The 26,848-nt window shown below is 48.2% G+C and overlaps 1 protein-coding gene across 4 annotated transcripts in view; it reads left to right on the plus strand.

Annotated features, from left to right (window-relative positions):
* COQ3 (coenzyme Q 3) overlaps nucleotides 1–26,848 on the plus strand; it is a 128,245-nt gene that overhangs the window by 90,999 nt on the left and 10,398 nt on the right. For all 4 annotated transcript variants that reach the window (XM_087398415.1, XM_087398414.1, XM_087398416.1 and 1 more), the window contains one exon: nucleotides 5,179–5,259. In XM_087398415.1, coding sequence (XP_087254541.1) covers nucleotides 5,179–5,259 — 81 coding nt within the window. The remainder of the gene's footprint in view (nucleotides 1–5,178; nucleotides 5,260–26,848) is intronic.

A 26,848-nucleotide genomic window follows, 5' to 3' on the forward strand; every position in this document is an offset into this window, starting at 1 on the left:
AAACCTCCAATGGAAGCAGCCCGCATAGGACCACACACATCATTGTGAATCAAGAATAGCTTGTGTGATGCCCCAACTCTACCATCCTTAGGTATGACTAAGCGGTGCATCTTGCCAAGCAAGCAAGCTTCACAGACATGCTTATGAGGAATCTGCAGCTGTGGCATATCTTCAACCATTTTCGGTTACTTTACGATAGCATTAAAGTTAAGATGCCGAAACCTCTCATGCCACAAATAAGTATCAGGCAAAACATCTGCATCAACTGCATGAGCATCATGAGCTGAACTGTCACTGCATTTGTCATATGCATCCAAGCTGTACAAGCTCCCCTGAAGAGTACCAGTCAATACAATAGCATCGGCATGACTTAAGTCATAGACTGCACACCTATGCCCATCAAAGACAATCCGAAATCCACATGTAGCTATGGCTGAAATAGAAATCAGATTTTTCCGTATGCCTGGTACATACAAGACATTCTCCAGAGTGACAATACTGCCTGTAACTGATGTAACAGCCACCTGCCCAATACCCTTAACCATATATGATGCATTGTTGACACATGTCACTGAACCCCCCTTTGGGGCATCAGCAAGAGAAGTAAACAAGGTTTTACAGGAGGTGATGTGCTTAGAAGCACCACTGTCAAAGAACCATGTAGAGGCTGAAACTGCCATACAAGCATGTGAATCTGTATCATGCACTGGAGGATTGTAATGGCATTGAACAATGAAGCCCCAATTTTGATCCCTGGCATAATTAGCTTGCTCATTAGCATGCCCATGTGTATTTGCATCAATGCCAGAGGTAGATGTGACGGAAAGTCCAGCTTCTTTCTTCTTTTCTTTAGAAGCAATCCTCTTCCTACATTCAGCAATTTCATGGCCCGGTTTCCTGCAATAATTGCACCTCTTTTTCTTCTTCTGATTACCCTGAGAGGATGAAGTAGAAGGCTGATTATTTGCTGTATTTTTAGGGACAGATTTTTGAAATCTTCCCTTATTCCGATCATTGGCTACAAAGGCCTGATCTGAGTGCATATGGCATTCCAATTCACACGGCTCTGTTCCTCCTGCAGTAAAAGTGCAACCAATTGATCAAAGGAATAATAGTTGGCATTGCCCATGGCAACCAACCTCAAGGTAGTGGCAAAACCTTGGTAAGAGTCAGGCAACCCATCCAATGTGCCTGATACAAGTTGTGAGTCAGGGATGTCCTCATCAATATTAGCCAATTGCTCCTTTAAATCTTGGATAGCTGGAAGATATGCATCCATGTTATCACCCTCATTCAGACGAGTATCCTTCAACTGCTTGCGAAGATAGGCAACACGGGCCTCATTGCGTACCTGATACAAGGAAGCAAGCTTATCCCAAGAGTCCTTAGCAGTAGTGCATGATCTGATATGAGGTATAAGACTCTTCTTAACAGAAAGAGCAATCAATGCCTGTGCCTTAGCATCACGGCCATCCCACTGAATCATCTCCTGAGTAGGAGGTACAAAGGCATCACGGGAAGAACCACTGGATGTGACATCACTAGTGGAAGATGTAGCCTGCCTAACAGGCCTAGGCTCATTGCCATTCACAATATTCCACAAATTTTTGGCCACCAAGACATGCCTCATCATAAATGACCACATAGGGTAGTTAACCCCATCAAGTTTATCATCAGCACCGAAGACCCCAAAGAAATCATCTTTGCCACCAGCCATTATGCAGTCAAATGCACAAGAATGACAAAAACAAAGAGCAAGAGCCTCAAGCTCTCAACTGCAAGTATCAGTGACTGAATGCGTAAGCCTCAAGGCTTTTCAAAGCATAACCTCAACTGAGCAAGATCACTGCCAAAGTGTACTGCTGTCCACTGTCAAATGGTACCTGAAAAGCCAAGTCCAGAGGCACAAGGGCATTGCCAACTATGCAACAGAAAGAACAGAAGCTTACTAGATGAACCTGTGAAAAAAAGACAACAAATGTCCACCAAAGAATGACCAAATATCAGCCCAGAAGCTGAGAGAAGTCAATGACAAACACGCAGCCTGTATGTAGCAGTCAAAAGTGACTGGAAATCAGCAAATGGTGACTGAATATCACTCCAAATGCCACCAAAATCAGTTCGCCCAGCAAAAGAGGGGATTCTGGTGCAAGATCTGAGTGTCAGGGGCACAATGTCAAGTAGAAATGATAAAAAAACAGCAAAATACAATTGCTGTAGCAGTAAATCTCTGATTTGAAAGTGTATTCCAGCTCCAGGAAGCAAACCAATCACTCAGAAAGTGACAATGGTGCTGTCCAAGTTGAAAAACAGCAGGAAAATGCCTGAAATGCAGTTGCCCCAGCCAGGAATGCAACCATATCCAGTCGCCCAGCTGAAAACCACCAGGAATAGGTGTCGCCCAGCTAAATGGTGCCCAATAGGAGAGGTGACCAGCAAAAACACAATAGATCTGGTGCAGATCTGAAGTTGCCCTGCTGAAAAACACTCAGAAAGAGTGTCGACCAGCAAATGGGAGTCCGGGAATGCAGTTGTCAAGCTCCAGGAGAGAGAGTGGATGCAGTTTCCAGCCAATTCAGCCTGTAGAAGCAATCGCCCAGCAGAAGGAAGTAATCTGGAGAAACTTTTCACGACAGAAACCTTCGGGACGGAAGCAGGAAGCGAGAAAGAGAGGCGACTTGCTGAAAATCTGTCCTGAAAGAAGGTAGGCAGCAAAAGTGAGATCCAGACGAAGTTTTTATGCGGGGGAAGGCTGGAAACCAAGGCAAAGCTGCTCTGATACCAGTGTTGGGTGGAGTGAACAACGGAAGCAACAGGAGACGGAGGCAAGAAGCAAAGCGTGCTGCTGAAGTTGTATTACCGACGTTATAAAGAATACAAAAGATACACCTAATATAATGAAACCCTAACTGGGTGTCATACATGTACTAGGTGTCCCATCTGGAACTAGTACTAAGTGTACCATAGGTCCTAACTGATAATATCTAGGCCTACAAGGCACATACCAAGGAATGAGTGACATCTATGGATAGCCCATAGAGTGGCCTACACTGATGAGGTGGCAAATTGGGCTGAGGTGGCTGGACTGATTGGGAAGGCATCCTGCACATGCAAGGTGGCTACGTGAAAGGATGAAGCGGAACTTCTGGACTATGAGCTGGAGCTACGTGAAGATGGCGGCTGGGAGCTGATTCGGTTTGATGCAAGGGGAGGGTCTGGTAGATGAAAGAGAGGGTGTGCATAAGCGAAAGGCTGTGTGAAGGTCTACGTACGTGACGGGATGAGGAATTTCGACTACATGCTTGGCATAGATGGATTCCAGGTGCTCCGTGATGACGAGCTCTGTGGTACAGTCAGCACTTACTGAAGTCTTGTAAAGACTTGGCTGTAGTAGATGATGCGGGCTGGGGAAAGGACTTTGGGCGACGGATAAACATAAAGCACGGTGGGTTCTCAGTTCTATGGGGAAGCGTCGCTACTACCATGGAGGCTTGGGCAGAATATCTCGAGTGACAGAGAGCATGCGCTGTGAGCAACAAAGAAAGAGAGGCTGTGGTTCTTGTGAAGACAGAGAAGAGGGGGTGGTAGCGCTACTATGCAGCATGGAGTATCCTCAGCGACAGAGACTTCGTGAACTCCGTATGCAAAGAGATAGAGGGACGAAGGAATTGAAGGTGAGATTGATGCTTGCTGCAGATGTTCGTCAATCACTGATCTTCTGCTTTGTGAGGGAAGAAAAGCTATCCTAAAGGAATTGGAAGCCTCTTTGACATGGTTGTGATCTTATGCTGATTTGATTGTGGAAGATTCCTGGGTACTGATAGAGAAGGAGAGGAGGTGGCGCTGTTGCAGCTTTGTGGGAGTTACAAGCTGTTGTCCTTAATGGAAGCTCAGGAGTGTGGGCTGTGGGTTTATAGTATTGTGAGGCTGACTGTTCTGTGAGTTTTGGGGGGAAGTTCAGTTCTAAGTTTATCTGTTTCGGACTGTGTAGTCTTTTGGCTCTCTTTGAGTCTGTGTGATCCATGTTCAGTCAGTTTTTTTGTGGGGGTTTGTCTCGGTGCCTAGTACAAAGACACATACTCTAGAATCTGGTTCATAAGCTCATCATCTACGAGCCCACATTGCAGCTGATCCCTATGAAGTCTCACCTATCTGACGTGGTGAAGTACATAATTCCTAGTTGTCTTTCCTTTTTTTTCCTTATCAACGGTGACGGCATCTCTCCATTGCTGGTCTTTGTCACACCAAAATGACTTGGACTAGTCTCCCAAAAAGTCGTATCTTATGACATCCTCAGTGTTTTGATATTGGGGGCCAAGGTGCAAGCTTTGCTTAATGAGGGCAAAGTGATAAGAGGCCTTTGTGATGGCTCATTAGAGGGGAGTGACAAACAGGATATATTCTTTCATAGCTTTGTGAGGAGATTACAAATAGTTCGAGGAGTCAGTAGGTGGTCCATTAAGGATGCTTTGAGGTGGCCTAGAGTTGGGGATTACAAAGAAAACAAGGTTGGGGTGAGGTGTTTAGAGGCATGTCCATACTATAGTTAGTGGCTTAGGTACGGGGGTAAGGCATTTGGGAAGATGGTAACAAAGAGGAATGGCAATACTTAAATGCCATTTTGATTTTGGTCAACTGGCTTAGAGCTAAGAATCTTTGAGGACATCACCTTTGACTTTGGGCTTTTGTTATAGACCCCTAAAAGTAGATTGACATTTATTGAATTCACATAATGTATTGGCTTTTCTAAAGCTAGTATTTAGAACTCTCTCTTTGAAAGTAAAGTGTTCTAGACTCAAGTGGATTACAGAATTGTAAGCCGCTCACGTAATGCATGTGGAAGCTTCGATAGGTTTTTGCCTTTTCTTAATATCTTCTAAGTTTCACTTTTGTAATAATGGTCTAAAGCTGTTAGCAACATTGTCTAACGTCAAGTCCCTTTTCCAGTTAATAAACATTAAGATATTTTTTCCCCTCAAATTTTTTAAATTGTTGTATTGAGAAGTTGAGTTAATTCCTCGAATAGACCTTGCAATTGTTAGCTGCTCTCTACACGTAAATTGACTTGTGAAAGATAGAAAATAAAGTCATAATTTTATCTTGTTGTGTGCATGGAATAAAGGGAACCTTATTTACTTCATTAAAAAATGAAGCACTTGCTTTTGTGTACTTTTGTAGTTGCCAAAAGGGACACATGAATGGTCAAAATTTGTCACACCGGATGAGCTTGCGCTTTTAATGACTCAAGCGGGTCTCTCGGTTAGTGCATTTTCATTGGATTCTTTCTAAGACTCTACATATTGGACTTGCTTGGACTTCCCATTAGTTTTGTTTGCTCCAAAACTGTTTACCTTTGTTTTAAGTATTTGATTCTTTTGTTATGTTAGTCTGCCCATCTCAACTGTCTTTCCTTTTTTTTGGGTTTGGGTTGACCTTTGTGTTTTAATTCAATTGGGTTTTATATAATGTTTGCACTTGCGACTTCATCATTTCATGGGGCTTCTTTTTAAAGGCATACATCTAATAGGCACTTGAGTTGAAATAAATGAGAGTGCAAGGTTTTTTTTAGAGAGAGATTATAAACATGTTAAAAGATTCTCTTTTGAACATGGCCTTCGAAGTTTTTTTTACAGAGATCACAAGAAAAATGGGATCAATTGGGCCAAATACTGTTGGGATATTTGTGATCAAGGGCTTGCTCTAAGGTGCATGTGTGCATTTAGTAGTAGTCACATGTGTGTGTGTGTAGTGAAGCACACTTAGTGCTATGGACCATGACACAGGTGATGATGTAATGCAAGGCCCCCTCTTAAGGAGGTGCCTATGATATAGGAGTTCCTTTGATATAGGGGTGATCTCCTTTGATGTAGGAGAGGTGCCTTTGATTAAGGCCAACCTCCCACATACTCTATAAAAGAGAGTTACCTCTCTCACAATGAATGTAAACTATTTGGCTTCATCTTGTATTCTCTTGTCTTGAGTCACAATGCATCTATTCTCTTCCACCATTCCCAACACGTGGTATCAGAGCTCTAGGCTCTAGTGAATTCTCTAGCCTCCTAGCTGCCACCTCATCACCTTCTTCTTCACCCTCCACCTTCTCTAGTGAACTCTCTAGCCTCCTATTTGGCAGACACTACCTAAACATAAAGGTAAGATCCTCTCATGGCTTCCTTTAAGATAGACAAATTCAATGGCCAAGGCTTCCATACTTGGCAAATGAAAATTAAATTTGTGCTTATGAAGGAGAATTTGTGGGATTTAGTCAAGCCAGGGAATCAGTCATTACAAGAGGGTGAATCCACCAGAACCAAAGGAAAGGGTAAGGAAAGTGACTCTACTTCAATAACACTAGCAGATGCTAAAAGGCTAGAGAAAGCCTATGCAATTATTGCATTAGGTTTGGGAGATGATTACGTGCATCATATTGTAGATTTGAAATCTCCTTCTGAGGCTTGGCATAAGTTATATGTTCTATTTGGTGCTAGCTCTCATAACTCTAAATTGACTTTGAAGACTAAGTTCTTTGAACTTAAGATGGATGGAGACTCTGTTGCAGCTCATGTCAATACTATGAGGAGTCTTATGACACAATTTGCCTCAGTCAACTCTCTAGTCATTGCAAATGATGCAATGGTTGTGCTCGTTAAGAGTATGCCTCAAGATTTTGACTATGTTGTGACTACTTTGACGAATCTTACCCAACCAACACTAGAGAGCATCATCAGTGCTCTACAAGAAGAAGAGAAAGAAAGAAAGTCAATTAACGTCCACTGGAGACCAAAAGGTCTATGGGACAGTAAGAAACCCTCTAGTACATCTGCTTTAGGAAGGGCACATGGCAGCTCCCAAGGAGTTAAAATGCAACCCCCATTATTTAGAGTACCTACATAATAGTCTGAAAGAGTAAACATCCATACGCCAGTTTAAGACTGAGAGTCTTTTGGTTTTGATTTAAACTCTATGATTAGGGCTATGCCTTAACGGTAAACTGCCCATTTTCCATCCTTTCTTGCAGCCCTGACTTTAGCTAATTCAGTTGCCTTATTCTTGAGTTCAGCTTGTGTAAGCTCCTCTGCTATCCGTACTTCGGTACCCTTCAACTAGTAAGATTGTCGAAGAAGCTTGACCGCATATCTTTTGATTTCAATGTAAGGATTGCATGACCTTTATAGTGCATAATAGAAGTTGGCTTGGAGTTGTCATCATCCTACTTATCATCATCCACCCATTCAATGTTTTTTTTTCCCAAAGAAAGGAACCTTCTATTAGTGCTTGAAAGACTTCATACAAAACAGCAGCCCTGAAGGTGTTGCGTATGGAAAAAAACTAGAAAAGGCTGAAAGAAAAGACCGGCCTGTTCCAGAGAAACCCAGCTCACTGCGTAGGGGATCTCTGGTACTGGGGCTAACAACCAGGTGGGGGGACTATACAACCAATGAATCCCTCGCGGAGTGAAGACGTAGAAAACTCCTGCAGGCCAAGCCTTGTAGAATTGAGCACGCCTCTGAGTCCACTACGTTGATCAAGCCCCCCTTCTGAGGCTACAAGACCATAAGCGTTGCCTCCAGCGGTAAAGGATAAGAGTCCGGAATCTCCAGATAATTCCAGGGTCCCCACCTCCAGAAGTCCCGCGGTAAGGGACGCCCAGGCTGGAGGCTGGGAGCTGCTGATTTGGAGGACGTGCCCTGTCCCTCTGGCTCCCTCCCCGAATGGATATATGCTGCGACGAGGAAGCAGAAGGGGATGTCGTGTTACCCTTGCCTACTGGCAGGGGTGTCGAAGCAGGGGAGGGGAGGGAGGCTGAAGAACTTGCTACAGAGGTGGAGAGGGGGGTGGCGGGGGAGGGAGGAGGGAGGGAGGTGGAGGGAAGGGGACGGGTGGTAAGAGTGATCATAGGAGGAGGGGCGAGGGGGGGGGGGGGGGGACCTAGGAGGGGGGGGGGGGGAGTGGAGAGGAAGAGGGGGAGGGATCTAGAGGGGGAGGGGGGGAATAGGGGCAACCACAGGCCCCCCTGCTGATCAGGCTCGTCGGGGCTCTGGATCCGCTCCTCCTTAGCTGATGCCTGGCTAACGTCTACCATCGCTGCATCAGGAGCTCCTGGAGCTCGCTGGTAATGCAAGGGTGAATGCGAAAGCTGAACTTCCAACACGAGAGGATCATCTGGCTGGGTGGTGGCCCCTTCCGCTAGGGAAGGTGGGTCTCCACGTATGGGCTCCTACTAATACTCCTCCTCAGGTACCTCTTGGACAAGCTTGTCTCTCTCTCTGCGTCTGGCCCTCTGCCTGCAGTGCTTGTGGGCCTGTTTGCTTGGTTGCTTTTTCTTTTTAACTTGGGTCCAGTCCCCTTCTGATGAGGGGGTCGCCCAGGGGGTCTGAGACTCCTTCTGCTCCTATCTGAGGGGGTGCTGGACTCTGGCCTGCTGACTCTGCCTGCTCTGCGGGGGTTGGGGGGGAGGTTCTCGACAAAGGCCATGGGGGCAATCTCTGGCTAGGTGATCCATCTGTCTACACTGAAGAAACTGACCTGGTAACCCAGAAATCTCCACTCGCTGGTGAAGTATACCCTCGTCAAGGGTCTCTAGGAGAATCAACTCTGGGAGGGACACTGGGCTCTCAACCACTAGTCAGATCTTGGGGAACCCGTCATCTGTTACCACTGTTGCGGCTGAAATCTTGAGGAGACTCGAGCACGATGCCAAATGCCCGATCAATGGAGGGGAGGATGGCTCTATACTCCTTTGGGAGCTCTGGGAAGCGGAGCGTAACTGGGAAGTGGGGAACATGGTGTGTTGTGTCCATGTCCTCCACTGTAAAGCCATGGTACCAAGGAAAGAGGTACACCAAATGCAAGCCAAGGAGGATGGGGCTCTGCTCCACAAGTGTCAAGGCAGTATCGGGGGAGCTCAACTGGATGAGGAAGATGCCTCTTCCATAGATCATGACCTTTTGAATGTGGTCACCCTCTAGTGCCAAGCTCGCCTGGATCCACTCTTGCCCCTGTCGCCTTGTGGGTGTGAGGCCTACAATTATGCCTACAATCGCGTTGTCCAAGAGGGACTGAACTGCTTGTTGTACCTGTTGTTTGTCGGTTGGAGAAAGGACCTTAACGGCTGTGGGATTTAAGGGTGCTGCCATAGAGCCCCTCTGGCCAGACTGAAGGTCATCACCAAGATCTTCCTCCTCCTGACAAACACAAATGCTCCTGTTGCGAGTGAAGTAGGGGAAGGAAAAGAAGAGGAGGAGGTGAATGAAAAAGGCGGGGGGGGAGGAGGTGAGGAAAGGAGGCGGAAAAGGAAGCGGGAGGAGGCAGGGGGCAGCGTGATGAGGCGAGGTGAAAAAGCAGTGGGGGGGTCATGAAAGGGGGGTGCAAGAGGATGGGAGGGAGGCGGAGGGGGAGGAAGCACCGAGGGGGGCGGGGAGGAGGCAGAAAGGGCGGAGATGAAGGTGGGGGTGAAGGCAGAAAGGAGGCGGGGAGGCGGTGAAGTGGAGGCAGGGAGGGAGAAGTAGGTGGAGTCAGGGAGAGAGGGCGGAGAGGGGGCGAAGGCGGAGCGGCTGGTGGAAGGGCGAGAAGGGGACGGAGGTAGAGCGGAGGGTGGGAGGGCAAGGAGGAGACGGAGAAGGGGAGGGCGAGGAGGAGGCGGAGAGTGGAGGGCGGGAGGGCACGGGGGGATTTATTTTTCTCCTACCTCCTTTCTTTGCTTTTCTTGGTCATTAATTAGGAGATGGACCCACCATTGATGGCCTAGTCCCTTATGTAGTTGTTGACAATGGTATAAGAGAATAGATGCATGGTGACTCGAGACAAGAGAACACAAGATGAAGCCAAATAGCATTCATTGTGAGAGAGCTAACTCTCTTTTATAGAGTGTGTGGGAGGTTGGCCTAAATCAAAGGCACCTCTCCTACATCAAAGGAGATCACTCCTATATCATAGGCACCTCCTTCAGAGGGGGCTTTGCATTACATCATCACTTGTGTCATGGTCCATAGTGCTAAGTGTGCTTCACTACACACACACACACGCACACACACACACACACCCCCCCCCCCTGTGACTGCTACTAGATGCACACAGGTACCTTAGAGCAAGCCGTTGATCACAAATATCCCAACATACCCCCCCTCAAGGGTTTGCCTCATGCTATGTCAATGATACATCTAGTCGCATAGTTTGGTCAAGGATAAATCTATGGCTAGGTTCTCATGCTAGCAAGGGTGTCCCCCTCAAATGATTATCTCCCTTGCATGTACAAGGATTAATCTTAGGCCTTTGTGTGGACCTAGTTTCTCATATCTGCAAGAGGTACCACAGAGGCAAACACATATCACATGGCCTACATCATATGGTGACCAGAGGTGATTTACAAAGGCTATAAGGACTAAAACACATAACCATAACATTCTTTTTGGAGTACTATTCCGGGCAGAGAACCTCAAAATTGACTACATGAGTGATGACAAAAGTTCAAAAATATTGGACTTTAGAAGGTCCAATCTTTATATTCCTCTACCACAAAATTTATTTCTTCATTTGCTGATGCTACCACAAAATTTGTTACTTCATTGGCTGATGGAGTTCTTTCTTCAACCATATTTGCCTTGACTTTTTCTTCTCATTGCAAAACTTCTCAAAGTGATTATTTTTTCCAATAAGTGCAAGGATTTCCTATAGCAATCTTTCTCAAGATGATTGGTCTTTCCACAATTGCATGCTTTGTACTTGCCCTTTGGTGAGAACTTCACTGTAAGTGCTTGAGTTTGATCTTCTACCTTCCTTGATAGGCCCGTGAGGCCTCCCAAGTCCCCCAAACGTACCTCCCCCTCCCGTCCGTACAGCCCATACTTCTCCATCAGCAGCCTGTACCTCTCCGTCAGCAGTCCATACCTCTCTGTCAGCAGCACGTATCTCTCCGTCAGCAGCACGTATCTCTCCGTACAGCCCATCAACAGCAGCCGTACCTAGTCTGTACCCCGTCCGTACCTCTCCGTACAGCATGTCGTCTGGTTAGCAGCCCTCCACCTGTCAGCCCTTTGCCTCAGTCAGCATTCACCTCAGCTAGCAGCAAACACACTAACGCTAACCCGGAGTTGGGCTAAACCCCCAACCCAACCCGGGGTTAGGTTAAGCTAGGGGTTCAATAGATAGCGAGTTATGGATTGGCCTACCCTCTCCTCCAAGTCCCCCTCAACTCCTTCAACCTCCATTAGGACTCAGTACTCTACAGTTGCAGCTATGACACCCTCTCCATATGCACGGAATTAACAACAATGAGGCTCAAAATGACCCATCCTTGGGCAACAAGATCAGATTTTTTATCTGCAGCAGCAGGCAATGAGAGAGCTACGATTGGAGCTGGCAGAAGTAAAGGCTCGACTTCATATTCTAGAAGGGCCTAGTAAGCAGGCAGTAATTGAAGAGGCTTCCCCCCCTACCCCGCAACTAGTCTCTATAGTCAAAGATCTTGTTCACATTGAAGTACAAACTGCTAAGAAGGAAGTGAATGTGGAAGTGGACACCAAAGCAAGTAAGTCTGATATTCAAGCAAAGATTAAAGAACACGAAGCTAGATGTGATAATGCACTGACGATTAGAATAGAGAGACTCCAAGAAGATTGGTACAAAGAGGAGAACACATATAGTGAAATATTGAGAAAGATCAAAGCAAGCTTTCCCAACATTAAATGGGTGGAACACGTTAGATACTATGGAAAGAAGCTGAATCGGCTCCTGCTACTCTAGCTGCTTCTGCTGCTTGCCCAGCCTGCCCTCGCCATCCCGCCTCAGCCCTCGCCATCCTCTCTGCCTCCTCTCCACCTCGGTTGTCTCTCCGCCCTCGGCCTCCTCTCCGCCTTCTGCCCCCGCCTCAGCCCCCGCTCCTCCTCGGCTCCTCTCCGTCCCTCCTCCATCCCTCGCTCTGCCCTTCCACCATCCTCGCCACCCATCATGTGAGCGAAAGAAGATAGCAGGTTTAACAATGAGAAATATTCGAGCATGATCTCTTACAATCTTATGACTTTGAAAGCAAGTGTCCCACCTTGGTATGGCCTTGTAGGCTAGTTAGGACATTTTGTCCTAGTCTAGGTCAATAGTTCACTTTGGTCAACCAGCTGACTTTGGGGCCATATATTGGCCACACTTGTACTTTCTCATTATCCATTTGTAAGTACTCCTTGTTTCCTCAGCTTGTTGTTTGCTCCCTTGCATTCCATCTCCGCTTTATTGCTCCCTACACCCAATAGTGTTAGCAGAGCCTCTCATTGCTCATGGTGCCTCCCCCCACACATTCTCTTATGTGCCATTTGCTCTAGCACAGTCCGGTTACCTGCTATCAGCTTTTTCGTGATTTTAGCCTCATTTCTTCACTTCACGATCAGAAACAACTTGAAAGGTTTATTGTAAGACCTGTCCGTACAACTTGACATATGCCCGTTGGTCACATTTTGGGGCTTTTGCAGTGTTTGCTCTCCTTGGACTCCATTTCATCCTGAAATTGGGGATTTTGGATCTATTGCTGGCAGTTTGCAGTTTATTTTGTCACATTTGCACTCATTGCAGTGACATTTGGCTGCTTCGATATGAAATTTAGTGACATTGGCAAGAAATTGCAGAAGATTTGGTGACATTTGCAAAACTACAGCTTATTGTGGGGCTTTTACCAATTTGCCCTCTAAAAATTTGGGGCTTTTTGCCAGATTTGCTTTTATTTGCAGTGACTTCGCTTGATACAACCAAATTTGGATTTGATTTGCATTTGCCGTTTGATTTGGGTACTTTGCCTTTAGAATTTGGGGCTTGCTTTTGCTTCGTGTCCACTCCACTTGGCTCTCATGCCTCGGAAGTTGCTTTGTAGGGGCATTTAGCCACTATTTGTGGGCACATTATATTCAAATTTGCCTTGGACATCTACAGATTGTCCAAAGAAGAAGAAGAGGCAGCTGCTGCTCCTCCCCGACCCTTGCTGGCCTCCCTCCCTCGGCGCCTCCTTCTCCCTCAGCCCCTCCCCGTCCCTCTTCCTCAGCCCCTCCCTCCCTCCCCCTTCCTCGCCCTCTCTCCCTCCCTCTCTCCCCCCGCTACCCCCCTGCTACCCCTCGCTCAGCCCCCTCCCCCCCCAACCCCCCCTCGCCTTTATTAAAAAAAAAAAAAAAACCCCACTCGCAGCTCCGATTTTTTTTTTTTTCAACAGCTCCGACCTTCTGCAATCTCTTCTTTGCCCGCTGCTGCCTCCCCCATAATGAAGGGAACAGGAGGATGAGGACAGGAGACTAGGCGGGAGACCCTTCGGTCCAACTTTGCATATGCGTGGAGATGGGGAAGGGGAACGGTGACAAGGCGAAAACACAAAAGCAACTCAATCTGGAGGACTTCAACAAACGCAGCAACCGGAGCGGTTTGACAGTGGACAGCACCGCGGCCCAGAAGAAAGGGGCCCACCCAAAGCCCATGCCGCTCACCACATCCTTGATCTCTATGGTTACCACCACTATTTCACCACCATCATCCACCTCATCATCTACGCCACCTCTCTCCCTTGCATCATCATCACAGGTCTCCTCTCCAGTAGCCTCACCATTGGCCCCACCGGCCATGGCTCCACAGTACTTTCCCCTCGTATCACCTCTACCTCTCAGTCAGCCACCCTTCATCCCCTCGTCCGCCCTCGCTACTCCTACATACCACTCCCCCGCCTAGATCATGCTGTCCCCACCCTCAGTACAACCTCAGTAGCCCACCTTCATTCCAACCCCTCTCGAGATCCAGTTCCCACCTGGACCAGGACATCTTAGGCCCCCACCAGATGCTTGGGACTCCTTATTGGCTGAGATACACAGCATCCAAGCCCGTCAGGGAGAGCTGACACATTATAACCAGGAGCAGGCCTAATACACCCAGGAGTAGGCCCGCATTATACATGAGCAGGGCACCCTTATCCAGGGACTTAGACACGACGTCACACAGCTTCGAGAGGAGCTCAGGACCCTCAGAGCAGCGCCTGGAGGGACCCCAGTCACAGAGATGGAGGCACAGATAGCGGTGATACATTCGGCTATAGCAGAGACGACTAGATGGGTGGACGTGGCAAAACGGGAGCCCGCAAAGGCAACCATTTCAGTTGCCATACAGGAGTAGCAGCAAAGGGCTTCGAAGGCCCTCAACATCCGGATACGAGGGATCATGTGAGACAGCACCAGCACCACTACGATGCCCATGGAGGAGGCGATCACCTTTGTTGCCACCACCATGGGGGTCCCCGACCATAGCATAGAGGGAGCATGGCGTGTTGGGAGAGATCCCAACCAAGAGCAGCCCCTAGTCATTCGCTTCAAAGATTCACATGCTCGACTACGACACTCCGACGCCGAGCCGCTCTACAAGAACATCCCACCCTGTCCATGGACGAGGATTTGACACCACTAGAGATTGAGGAGCTACGAGTTCTTCTGTAGCAGCGCGATGTTGCCTGCAAGGAGGGGAAATGGGCCGTGGTCCGAGATGGTAGGTTGTTGACCGGCACTCGTCGGGCTCCCACTCGTACCCCCTAGGGAGACGGGGCCTATGAGACTCAGGTTTCCGAGACCCTAGACTGCACCATTTGGAACTGCAATGGTATCTTATGGTCAGACCCAGGGAACTTCTCGGAGTCTTATACAGGACGAGACAGTGTCTTTTACACGGAGACACACCAGAGCCCAAAGCGTCCACTACTGATAGTCAGTGGCTACACATGGGAGTCAGCCTTCAGGGATGAGACGAGGCATACAGGAGGAGTCCGAGGATCAGGGGGGGTCGCAGTATTGTACAGGTCTTCCCTTGTTGGAGCCATCTCCATTGAGAGGAAGGATGCACACTCCCGATTCATGTGGATCCGGATCCGACGCACAGACACCCGTGACCTTTTCATAGCAATATGCTACTTCCCGCCAGACACATCCCACTTCGCCATAGTGGCATAAGAGGAGGGTGAGACATCGCCATATGCACCCCTACATCAGGATATCCCAGACCTTTCAGCCCGCGGGGAAGTTCTCCTTGTTGGGGACTTCAACGACAGGACGAGCATGCGCTAGGCACCACTCCTGGACTTCCGAGACGACTCTATCATGCTACCAGACATGGACCTAGACAGAGCAGGTATGAGCAGGACCTCATCGGACCGACACGGGCCTGTTACACCATATGGACACGCGGGTAGGATGCATGATCTTATCATCTACAACGGGCTTGACCTATGGCCCTCCTCGGGTGGTTTTACTTGCTTCCCACACAGGGGGGGCACTAGTGTAGTAGATTACATCATGGGATCCCCTACCTTCACTTCATGTATCACCGACTTTAGTGTAGCACCACTCAGTCAATCAACGTACGCTTCTACCGGCCGCAAGAACTGTTACTTTCTCAAAAGACGAGTTGCACCAGCTTAAGAAAGACACTCAGGTTGAGTGTTCCACTTCACTCTTCGCTCACATCCATGGGTCCATTGGATGCTTTCAACGTTAACTGGAGATCTCGCAAGTTACCTTTCAGATGTACACTTGCTTGGACGAGGTTTCTTCTAGGTGGTCTTTGATTCTCCGGATTCAATAGCTACATTGCCCAAGGCTAGCCCCTTGGCATTTAGTTCTAGGAGGATTTTTTTGATGCCCTTTTCATTGGGCTTTGATCTTGTGGAGGAGGATAGCCGGGTCACATATCTTTTCATCGGGTTCCCCGGCCTCCTGCAGGTGTACCGTCAACTCCTTGCATCCATTGGACCCATGTTCGCTTTGGTCACAGAGATCCCCCCCTCCTTGTCTTGCCTTCGTCGGCAACAGAGGTAATCAGGTCTGATGGGGTGCCACGAGTTAGGTTCATTGGTTCTGACCCTAACATGACTGATGACAGCATCTTGAGATGCCTTTTTGTTTCAGTTCAGTGGCAGAGATGTTTGGCACGGTGCTGCTTTTCACACTCAGTCACACTCTTGTTTTCATGGTCGAAGAGGAGGGTGCGGATGCCCATCCATGCATGTATTGATAGATTCTATGTTGATGATTGGGCTCTAGATAGAGGTGGGTCTGTATGCATTAGCACGACTTTGAGGTTGTTTTGATGGTTTTGGAGCCTTGTTTGAGAGGCCACTTTGCTAGTATCAGGACTCTAGATGCCTTTTTACGCAGAGGAGGGCCTCACAGTCTACAGAGGCCGTTTTGCAGATTTGGGTTTCTCATATACAGGGTGGACAACCATTCCCGTCACAAGTGACTCTAGTCCTCACACTGATATTAGTGACTTTTATCACACATTTGCTCGTACCAAGAGATGTGAGTTCAGGGGAGAGGTTGGTATCCGCCAGTAGTTGGCAGCCCTTCAGAGGAAAGAGCAAAAACGGTCTACAGATGCTTGGATTCAGGAGCGCCTTGTTGCAGCAAGGGGTCATCAGCAGACATTGTTAGATCAAAGAGCAATGTATGCCTTTCATGCCTGAGAGTTATTCTGGACTCAAATCGAAGGTAGATTCAATAAGCATTTTTTGTCTACTCTTGGCCCCAAACATAGTAGAGAAGTGTTTCAAAGCTTATTGACTCAGACAAGGTTCTACATACAGATTCTGATGCCGTCATGCATATTGCTACAAATTTTTATGCCTTCCTTCCCATAGCAGATCCTGCCACACAGGCCAGAGATGATGCTAGGAATGCTATTTGGCAGTGTATACCTGTGTTAGTGAAACCAGATATGAGAGTCTTATTGATGCACCTTTCACCAACATAGAGTTTAGGACTGCTCTTACTGCCCTTCACAAGGGCAAATGTCCATATTCGGACTTACTCCCTCTTTTTTCATTACTTTTTGGGATGAGATTAGGGATCACATTACCTCAGCCCTGTAGGAAGTTTGGTCAGATGAGATGCTTGACTCACTTGCAAAGGGTCTCATTCATCTTATTCCAAAAGGGGGTTGAAGGAACTTAGTGTCTCAATGGAGACCCATCACTCTATTGGGCACCCTGTATAAGATTTGGGCGAAAGCAATCAGCCTACGTTTGTTGTTTGTACTTCCAGATCTTATTAATGATTCGTAGACGGGCTTTGTACATGGCAAAAGCATCTTTGATAACATCTTCTCATTTTGGGAGGCTACTGAGTGGGAGATGCACAGTAGCGAAAGGTTGGCCATTCTACTCTTGGACTTTGAGAAAGCCTATGAGAGGATAGATTAGGGCTTTCGGGAGGGAACCCTTCTTTGTTTTGGATTTTTAGATGCTTGGATTAGAGGGGTTTCCGCTCTTTATAAATCAGCCCACAACCAAGTACTAGTTGGAGGAGTCAAGGGAGATAGGTTTCAGATTTCGTCAGGGATGCCCTTTAGTCCCTTTTTTTTTTTGTTTGTGGTTGAAGCTATGAGTATCTACATTAAATCTCGAGCTGATATTGTGGGGCTAAGACTGCCATTGAAACAGGAAGATTAGCTATTGGATAGTGAATTGGCAGATGATATGGCTGTTTTTTGGATGCCACGCCACAGACGCTCACTTCTTTCAGGACAGCCTTGGATTTGTTTTGCATCGCAGTAGGGGCACATATGAACTGGCACAAATCCAATGGCTTTTGGATCAGCGATGAGGACACCCCGCATTGGGGAGCTGATATTGGTTTCACTTGGATTCAGAGGGGTGTCTCTGTTAGGTATTTGGGATGCTAGATAGGTGTGGGCATCTCTTCTGCACACCAGGTTTCCCTTGTGTTTTTTTTTTTTTTGCAAAAAGAGACTTCTATTAAGTATTAAAGAAAAACTGTTAGAGCAAGCTCCATACGGGATACATGCAATGCACGAAAAGCTCAAGAGCCAAAAAGAAAGGATTGAGGCTGATAGTGCCATCTCAATCCGGTAGAAACCTCCGAGAAAAAGGGAGAACCTCTCCAAACTCGAAGAAATATAGTCCTTCTAGAAGAGGCTGCCCGTGAAGGGCCCTGCATGCTAGCCCATATGGCTATCAAAGTGAACCGTGTCAGACCAAATACCCGTGAACACCTGTAATGGGTGTATCTGGGTGCCATCCAAGGCCTCAGTACATCTAGCTCGCCAAATGTGCCAAGAGGAAATGCTAGCCAAAATCTCCCAAGAGGTGTCCACTAAAACATGAGAAGCTCTGAAGGGAGTAAGTGGTACATCCTGTAGAGAGCAGGGCTCTATCACCTGCCGGCGGACCGAGAGTGCCCAAGAAGGCTCACCCTCATAAAACACCTGGGGCCCGGTAAGAGATAACCATGCGACCGAGCCCAAGTCATGAAGAAAGGGGAAGTGTGAAAGATGCTGAGTATCCGAGCAACCCCTTTCCAAACAGTCCTCGCCTGACTGGAGTCCCAAGGGCAATGTCGCACTGACTCCTCTGCAGAATGGCATCGAGGACAAGTGGGATCAGCCCCAAATCGTGATCTCCACAGGTTCACTGCAATCTCTCCATGAATAGAAAGCCAAAAGAAAAGAGTGATCTTCCTATTTCTGAGGGATTTCCACAGCCTCCTCCAGAAATTTCTACGCAAGTTTGCGGTGATGAAGAAGCTTTCCCAATGGGGGGCTCTGGAGGGAATCCAACCCTTACTGGTCAGCTGAAACCTCCTGGCATTACCAACCGTGAAACGAAAGAAGGGAATCCCCCTCTCTCAGTGCCCATGATCTATCCATTCCCACTCTGCTTGGTCCCACTGCAAGCACCTGATAGGTGCACCTCCATATAACCACAACCTCTAGGATCCCAAGGCCAAGAGCAGAGGGTTGGGGTCTAAGTACCACTGCAAGCCTGCTCCAAGGTCCACAAAACCAGCAATCCTGAAAGGCTGAAAGGCAACCTCAAGAAGAATGCCATCCTTGGATGTAGAAAGTAAACCTCCATCCCCAACATCAAAGACCAGTGCGTCTTCCCCGAGATCTCGGAGAGCGATCACCTGTAAAGGAACTGATGTCCTCAAAAAAGCCCCCATCCAAGTGGTGGAAGTAATAGGCAGCTCAACTGTCCATTCCACCAGGATGGCTGCATCTATCTGGTGAATCCTGCGTGCTACCCCTCCGAGGTGACTCACGGACTGCAGTCTCTGATCCGTAGGTAGCCTGATAAAAGATTTCCAAGTGCCTACTGTGTAGACAGGGCCTCTCTCCCATTTAGACCACTGCATGTAATGGGAAGTGCCCAGTGGTCTGGCATGCTCGTCAAGAATACTATCATTCCAAATGATCGGCTGCCTATCAATCTCTTCGACGGTAGAAGGTGGAATCCTTCGAAGAGTGTTCCTGAAGCTCCCCCAAGCTTTCAGGATGGCAGTCATGAGAGGAGAGGCAGGAGATCAGAGAGGGGCTGATGTGAAAATCCATCAAGGGCTGTCCACCCAATCATCTCCCAAGGTTGGTGTGCAAGCCTGAATGCGTCCAAAAAAGAAATCCTTCCAAGGTTCCTGCCCAGGCATGAGTCCCCTCACCACCACCTTACAAAGCAAAGCCCTACACTGCAAGTCCGGGTCAATGACATTAAGGCCCCCTTCACATGTAGGGAGAATAATAGTCTCCCAGGCCACCCTTGCTGCAACATTTGCTGTGCCATCAAGTCCACACTCCATAAAAAATTCCTGACTGGTCTGATGAGCTGAGTGATGCAATCCCTAGACCGGCACCAGCAAGAACACACGAACCAGGGGGTGGCCAAGAGAACCTGGTTCACTACCACAACTCTAGATGCAAGGTCGAGTTTGACAGAGCTCCGAAAAAGGAGCTTTTTCCTTATACTTTCTAGTACTGGGGCAAACTGTTGTGCTGGAGAGATGTCCAATCCTACCTGGCATCCCAAATACCTGATAGGAACACCCCTCTGAATCCAGGAAAAACCAATGTCAACTCCCCAGCCTGGAGTGTCCTCATCACTGATCCAAAAGCCAAAGGATTTATGCCAGTTAATGTGTGCCCCTGCAGCTGAGCAAAAAATATCCAAGGCTGTCCGGAAAGAATCAAGTGACTGCAAGGAGGCCTGAATAAAAATAGCAGTGTCATCAGCCAACTCACAGTCAAAAAGCTCCTGCTCCTGTCTCAAGGGCAGTCTCAGCCCAAAAAGCTCAGCTTGAGATCTAAGGAAGATACTCATAGCTTCTGCCACAAAAAGAAAGAGGAAGGGGGCTAAAGGGCATCCCTGACAAACTGATCTGGAAATCTGAAACCTGTCACCCCTTACCCCTCCAATCAAAACCTGGCTGTGGGCTGATCTGTAAAGGGAGGCCACCCCTCTGATCCAAGCATTTGAAAATCCAAACCGTAGAAGAGTGCCCTCAAGAAAACCCCAATCTACTCTGTCATAGGCTTTCTCGAAGTCCAAGAGTAAAATTGCTAGCCTCTGTCCACTCTGCATAGCCCACTCTGTGGCTTCCCAAAAGGAAAAGATATTATAAAAAATGCTCCTGCCATGCACAAAGCCTGCTTGAGTATCATGGATGAGATCTAGAAGAAGGGGCTGTAGTCGGATGCTGATCGCCTTGGCAAGGATTTTGTAAAGAGTGCCCAAAAGAGTGATGGGTCTCCAATGGGATACAAATTTCCTATTGCCACCTTTGAGGATAAGGTGAATGAGTCCCTCGGTCAGTGAGTCGGGCATCTCGCCCAAGTCCCAAATGCCCTGCAGGGCTGAAGTAATATGATCACCTATCATATCCCAAAAGGCTATAAAAAAAGAGGGAGTAAGACCATCGGAACCAAGGCACTTGCCCTTATGAAGGGCAGAAAGAGCAGTCTTGAATTTTGTGTTGGTAAAGCGTGCATCAAGTGCGCATAACATCTCTGGGGTGACCAACACAGGTAAACTTTGCCAAACTTCATCTCTAGCCACCTCTCTGGCATGTGAGTTCGGATCTGCGGAAAGAAGGGAGGTATAAAAATCTGTCGCTGAATGCATGATGGTCTCCGAATGGGACTGCAAAACGCTGTCAGAGTCAATAAGCTGCCTGACACACTCTCTACTATGTCTGGGGCCAAGTGTAGAGAAAAAGTGTATATTGACTCTCCCTCCCATCTGTATCCAAAAGGACTCCCGTGTATGGAAGGCATACTCTGCTCTCTGATCAAGCAAGGTCTGCAAGTGAGCCCTTGCCGCAGCAAGGCGCTCCTGTATCCAAGCATCTGAAGGTCGTTTCTGCTCCTCCCTCTGAAGGGCTGCCAACTGCCGGCGGATACCGATCTCTCGCCTGAGTACCTCACCTCGCCGAGCACTAGCAACTGAGTGATAGAAGTCGCTGATACTGTCAAGTGCTGTGGCCACATGTGAAGGACTGGCCACCCCCCCCTGCATATGAGAAACCCAAATCTCCAACACTGCCTCTGCGAGAGTCTCATCCGTGTATAAGGCGTCTGGGATCCTGATACTGTGAGACCGTCCTCTCAGATGAGGCTTTGAAATGGACAAAATTACCGGAAAATGGTCTGAAGTGGAAACACCGGGTGCAATGCAAATTGTCCCCCCTCTATCAAGAGCCCAGTGACTCACATAGAATCTGTCAATCCGAGCATGGATAGGCATCTGCACCCTATGGTTCGACCATGAAAAAAAAAGTGATTGAGAGTGAACAAGAAATGCATCATCTGACCAAACATCTCTGCCACTGAACTTGAACAAGAAGGCATCCCAGGCTGCTCTCTCAAGGGAGTGGATACCACCTTCTGTGCCCCCTTTCTTATCCGAAGGTGCCTCAACCATGTTGAAGTCACCTCCAATAATCCATGAATCCGCAATGTCAGCCCACGAGAGCAACTCTTTCCAAAACAAAACACGGTCCCCTCTGCTGTTCGGAGCATAAAGGTTGAGGAAACCAACCTTACGTCCGTCAATTAGAAGTAAAACCCACTGGGCCCTGGAGGGGGTTATGGTACCGTGTCCAATGACCAGAGGGAGAACAGAGTCTGAAACTGAAATGCATGTACCTCCTCTGGTTCCCAAGGCAGGAAGCCAAAAAGTCCGGCCTAAGAGCAGCTTACCTGACTTGGAGCAATCTCTGATATCCAGTTTGTGTTCCTGAAGAAAAAGAATGTCTAGGGAACCACCTGAAACACCTGGATGGAGCTGATTCCTTATTAGCTGTCTGCGACGGCGATGAGGGATGCCGCCCAATCCCTGTATATTCCAACTGGCTATCCTCATCGGCGGGAGGAAGTGGGTTGGAATACCTTACCCGACCTGGTGGCGGAAACAGAAGCCTCTACCGGAGCAGACCTCCTGCCATACACACAAGGTCCGAGGGGAGGAAAGTCCACAGGTGAGAGAGAGAAGGATCTCTCAACAGGGAAGCCGATAACTTGCTCTCCAAAAGTAGAGGGTACAAAATCATCATCTGGGAGGCTAGAGAGGTCCTCCAAAGCGGAAAAAGAGTTCCGTTGAGCCAGTCCTGGGGAGGGGGTACGAAGGATTCCTACCGAAGCAGGAAGAGAATGTAAAACCCCCTTCCCTATGTCCAAAGAGGAAGGCACCTATATTGGATCCTGATCAAAAAGTGTAGACGAGGTTCCAACAACTTGTGCTACTGAGGAAGGTACAGCCTGATCCAAGGGTGGAGTCGAACAAGGCTCCTGAACAGTAGTCTCCTCCTGAGGCTCCAAGGGGGTAGCCTCCGAAGAGGTGGAGGAGTGAACTAGAGTAGAGGGCCTAGCCGCGATCGGAGCCCACCGTGGGCCAGAGGTGGCGCGGGGTGCCGAAGGGACTCGAGTAGCCCTAGGAGAGGGGGGAGTCCGTGTCTGAGGCCGTGTCTATGGAGCAGTATGTCCTGTTCCAGCTCTCTGTCGTAAGCTAGTACAAGCTGGTTGCTTTGTGGGCCTCTTTTTCTTCTTTGGGCAATCTCTGGCGAAGTGCCCCGATGCAAAACCTGCACTGGTTCTACCGACCTGCAACCTCGAATCTCTGGCGGAAGAAAGACCCATCGGGTCGCTGTAGCATGACGTGGTCATCTGAAATATTGGGGTCCTGGACAATGACCCTAACCCTGGGAACCCCGTCCATCCTGACCACCTCCAGCAGCCGAAGAGGGCTCGCCAGGGAGAGGGGGGATCTCTGCCACCACACCAAACCTCTCGCCAATAACTGAAAGAAGCCGGTGATAAACTGAGGGAAGACCAGGGAACCTGATGAAAACAGAAACTCCCTGTTTGTCCTCTTCAACTGGGTCAAATCCCAGTTGGAAAGGAAACAAAAAGATCCTCCTGTAGCCTAGAAGTAGAAACCCGGCCTATAGCAGGTCTCTCGTGACGTCCGGGGAATCTAGGCACACTTGAAAGAAACCCCGTCCCAACAAACGAACATCCTTGAGATGGGGGGCGAGGTCCTGAGGAAGCGCCGACAGCATCCAATCTCTAGCTTGTAACTTGGAGGGGTGTGAGCCATGAATGCGTGCAAAGAGAGTGGTGGAACACTCATGTTTGAAATCCTTTTGCAACTGCTGTAGCTCGTCTTTTGAAAAAGTGGCAGTTCTCGCGGCCGGTGTGAGCGGAGACGGATTGACTGAATGGGAACCCATTCATCAATCGAGGTGTGTTGGCCGATTCAAACACAAAAAATAAAAACTCTGTCCGCTTTCTTGAATCCCAGGAGACCCCTATAGGAGAATAGGGGTAATCCAGAAGGAGAGGGTGATGAAGAATAGGGGTTTCCCTTGTGTTAGAGAGCATCAGGAGGAAACTCCTTTTTTGGAGTTCGGTCAAACTAGACCTTGCATCTAGGGTTGTGGTGGTCAACCAAGTGTTACTGGCCATTGCCTGGTTTGTTTGTTCATATTGGTGTGGTTCTAGAGATTATCACTCAGCTCAAGAGACCAGTAAGGACTTTTTGTGAAGTGGACTAGATGGCATAGCATATGCCATATCCAAGGTGGCTTGGGAGATCCTGATTCTCCCCACACGGAAAGGGGGTCTCAATATCATTGGCCCAGACTAGCAGTGCAGGGCATTACTCTGTAAGATGGTGGTGAGAGGATTGATGCCTAGATGGGAGCCTTGGAATGACTAGATGGCACAGCAGATGCCATATCCAGGGTGGCTTGGGAGATCCTGATTCTCCCCACACGGAAAGGGGGTCTCAATATCATTGGCCCAGACTAGCAGTGTAGGGCATTACTCTGTAAGATGGTGGTGAGAGGATTGATGCCTGGATAGGAGCCTTGGAATGACTTTTTAATACGCAGCATACGGTCCTGTACCTCGGGAGGAGGCTGGATGGAGAGTACTAGATGTCATGGGTACGTGGTGGTGATGGTGAAGTGTCTAAACTAACTGTCACTGAATTTGGCCTAGGGTACCATACTAGGCTAGGGGCCTTAGTTAATGCCCAAAAGGTACCTATGATTTTATGTGCAACAAGTGCAACTCCTGGTGCTATTAGAGTGGTTTCATTTTCTAAGGTCATTGGTTTGGTTCAGTGGGGTCATCCTTTAAAAACTGACCCCCTAGAGATCCTTCAAAATAGTGTCATCCTACTTCAACAACATGTATCCACTTGATTGGTAATATTTCTTTTTGTTTTTCAATAGTATGCTTATTAAGAAATGAAACGTTTTCCTACTGTTCAGTTACGGTCAATGGGGACTAGGTCTAGCATTTGAGGGTGGACCCCCTTGCTTGGGGTTATGGGCATTAGTGACCCGCAAGAGTGATGGCCTCCCTTTGAGAGGGACATCTGGAAACCACACCCCACCTGAGTACCCAAACATGGGAATCATCAAATGCACAGATTGCATACTAACCTAGGAACCATTCAAGAGAATGTTCCCTGAGCTTTGGGTGTGGGCTTGGCAGCATGCCAAGAGTAATGGAGATACAAGATAAGACGACAAACAAATGAGCTCAATATGGCTCAATTATGACCTTAGAGTACGTCAGTAGATAGTCCAAGCTGTTAGGAACCCGTGGGTGCGATCATGTTGAATTATGACAACTTTGAAATTTTAGGGTTTTTGGGGGTGACACGTGGCAGACTGCCACAGGGAATCTGAGCTGGCAGGTCAGTCCACCTGTCCCACACATGTGGCAGCATGCATGGCAGGTGGCAGGGCATGCAGGCCAAGTGTCTAGCCCCAAATCTACTAGATTTGGGGAAGGTTGTGGGCTGTCCTCTTTGGGACTGCAGCCCACCAAAAATTTGGGACAAGTGTCCACCTTCCACTCTGAGCCTGCCGGGGGGGGGGGGGGGGGGGGGGGCTGAGCCTATAAAAGAAGGCCTCTCCTCTTCATTCCTTACATGAAGAAATTCGTCACTTTTCTTCTCCCTCCTTTTGGTTGATGCAGCAGAACCTCTCCAGCTCCTTGGGTGCAGCCAGTTTCTCCCTAGGCCACTCTCTCACCTCAGCAGCACTTTCTCTTTCTACAGCAGCACACTCTCTCTCTACAGTTCCAGCCCCTCCTCTCCAGAAATCTGCCCCCTCTCAGCTCTTCTGGAACAGCAGCAGCATCCTCTCTCCTTCTCCTAGCCTGGAGCAGCCACAGCCCCTTTCTCTCTCCTGCTGTAGTCTCTCTCTCTCTCTACTGTTCCAGCCCCTTCCCCTTGCAGAAATCTGCCTTTCTTTGCACCTCTGGAACAGCAGCAGCTCCTCTCTTACATCCCCTCCCTTGGGGTCAGCATTGGCACTCTCTCTCTACAGCTGTCACTCCATAAAGGCTTTCTCTCTCTAGCCTACAGGCTGTTTTTCTGAGCTGTTCTCATTCCATCCCCATTTCCACACTCTCCTCACCCAAGGGAGCTTCAAGGACTTCATCTACAAAAGGGTCACATCACGAAGGGAGTCTATATTGTCAAGTTTATCTCATTTACAGCACTATTTCATACTATCTTTCTAGAAACTAGTGCTTGCCTCTAATGTTGGATGTAAGTGGTGATTGTTGCAGGCTTCTTTCTTGTGGATTGGGCAAGCCAAGAGTTGAAACATGAGCTTGGAGTCCTCCTTTCTGTTGTCTACCTTGTACATATGCTCTTGAGTCTTGTATCTAGGTCCTAGGCTTTCACTGAGTTCATGAGTTTGGATGGTGCATTGCACCTTGGTCTTGTATCTCCATTTTCAAGAATAAAGTGAGCCTGGATAAGGGGGGGGGCCTGTCTTGGCTCCTCAATCATATTCCAATGATGTCACTTTGTGTTTAAGCTTTGTGTTTAAGCTGTATAAGTCTTAATTCCAGCTTAATTGCAATCTCTTAAGTTCAAGTATATGTGTTTGGCAACTTGCAATGATTTCATTCAAACGCCTTTGCGAAATCCGTTGTCTGAATTGATAGAAAGCACCGAGTAGTTTACAAATAGGGTCATTGGTTCCTTTGCACTAGGGTCATGGTGTGCCATCTGACCTCCCAAGGGCATTAAAAATCCCACGCCTCATTTTGCCTAGGTGTCTGCTGGTGGCCTATCTGCTCGCCTTGTGTCACCTCTGGAAGCCCCTGGAAGGCCCTGGATCCCTTCCTTGGCTCTCCTTTCTGTTTTGAGACTTCACCCCTACCTGGGCAACCTCATTCTCTTCAAGGCGGATTTCTGCAGCTCTCCATCTCCTTGCTGAACTGGAATTTCATGCTTCCTTCGCAATAGTTCTCCTCCCCTTGGTGCCCTCTCTTGCTGGCATGCTTCTGGGCATGCTTCTGGGACCTAGACGTCTTCATTCTAGGCCACTTTTGAGGCTGTTTTCAACTTTCTTCGTGACAGAAGTTCTTCTTTTTTGCATCTGAAGTCATATTCATGGGTGCCTCTCTTTCTGCTCCTACCTGGTGCAAGGCGCACTGAAAATGGAGCTGTTTGTGGGCTGTAAACTCTGTTTTGGTGGACGCATTCTTGGCTGATCTGTTGCAGCTTGCTGTATGCACTTCTCTCTGATCT

Source organism: Dipteris shenzhenensis, chromosome 27 (assembly GCF_047967505.1).
Source record: "Dipteris shenzhenensis isolate YYH24624 ecotype China chromosome 27, Dip_SZ_1.0, whole genome shotgun sequence".
Taxonomy (NCBI): Eukaryota; Viridiplantae; Streptophyta; class Polypodiopsida; order Gleicheniales; family Dipteridaceae; genus Dipteris; species Dipteris shenzhenensis.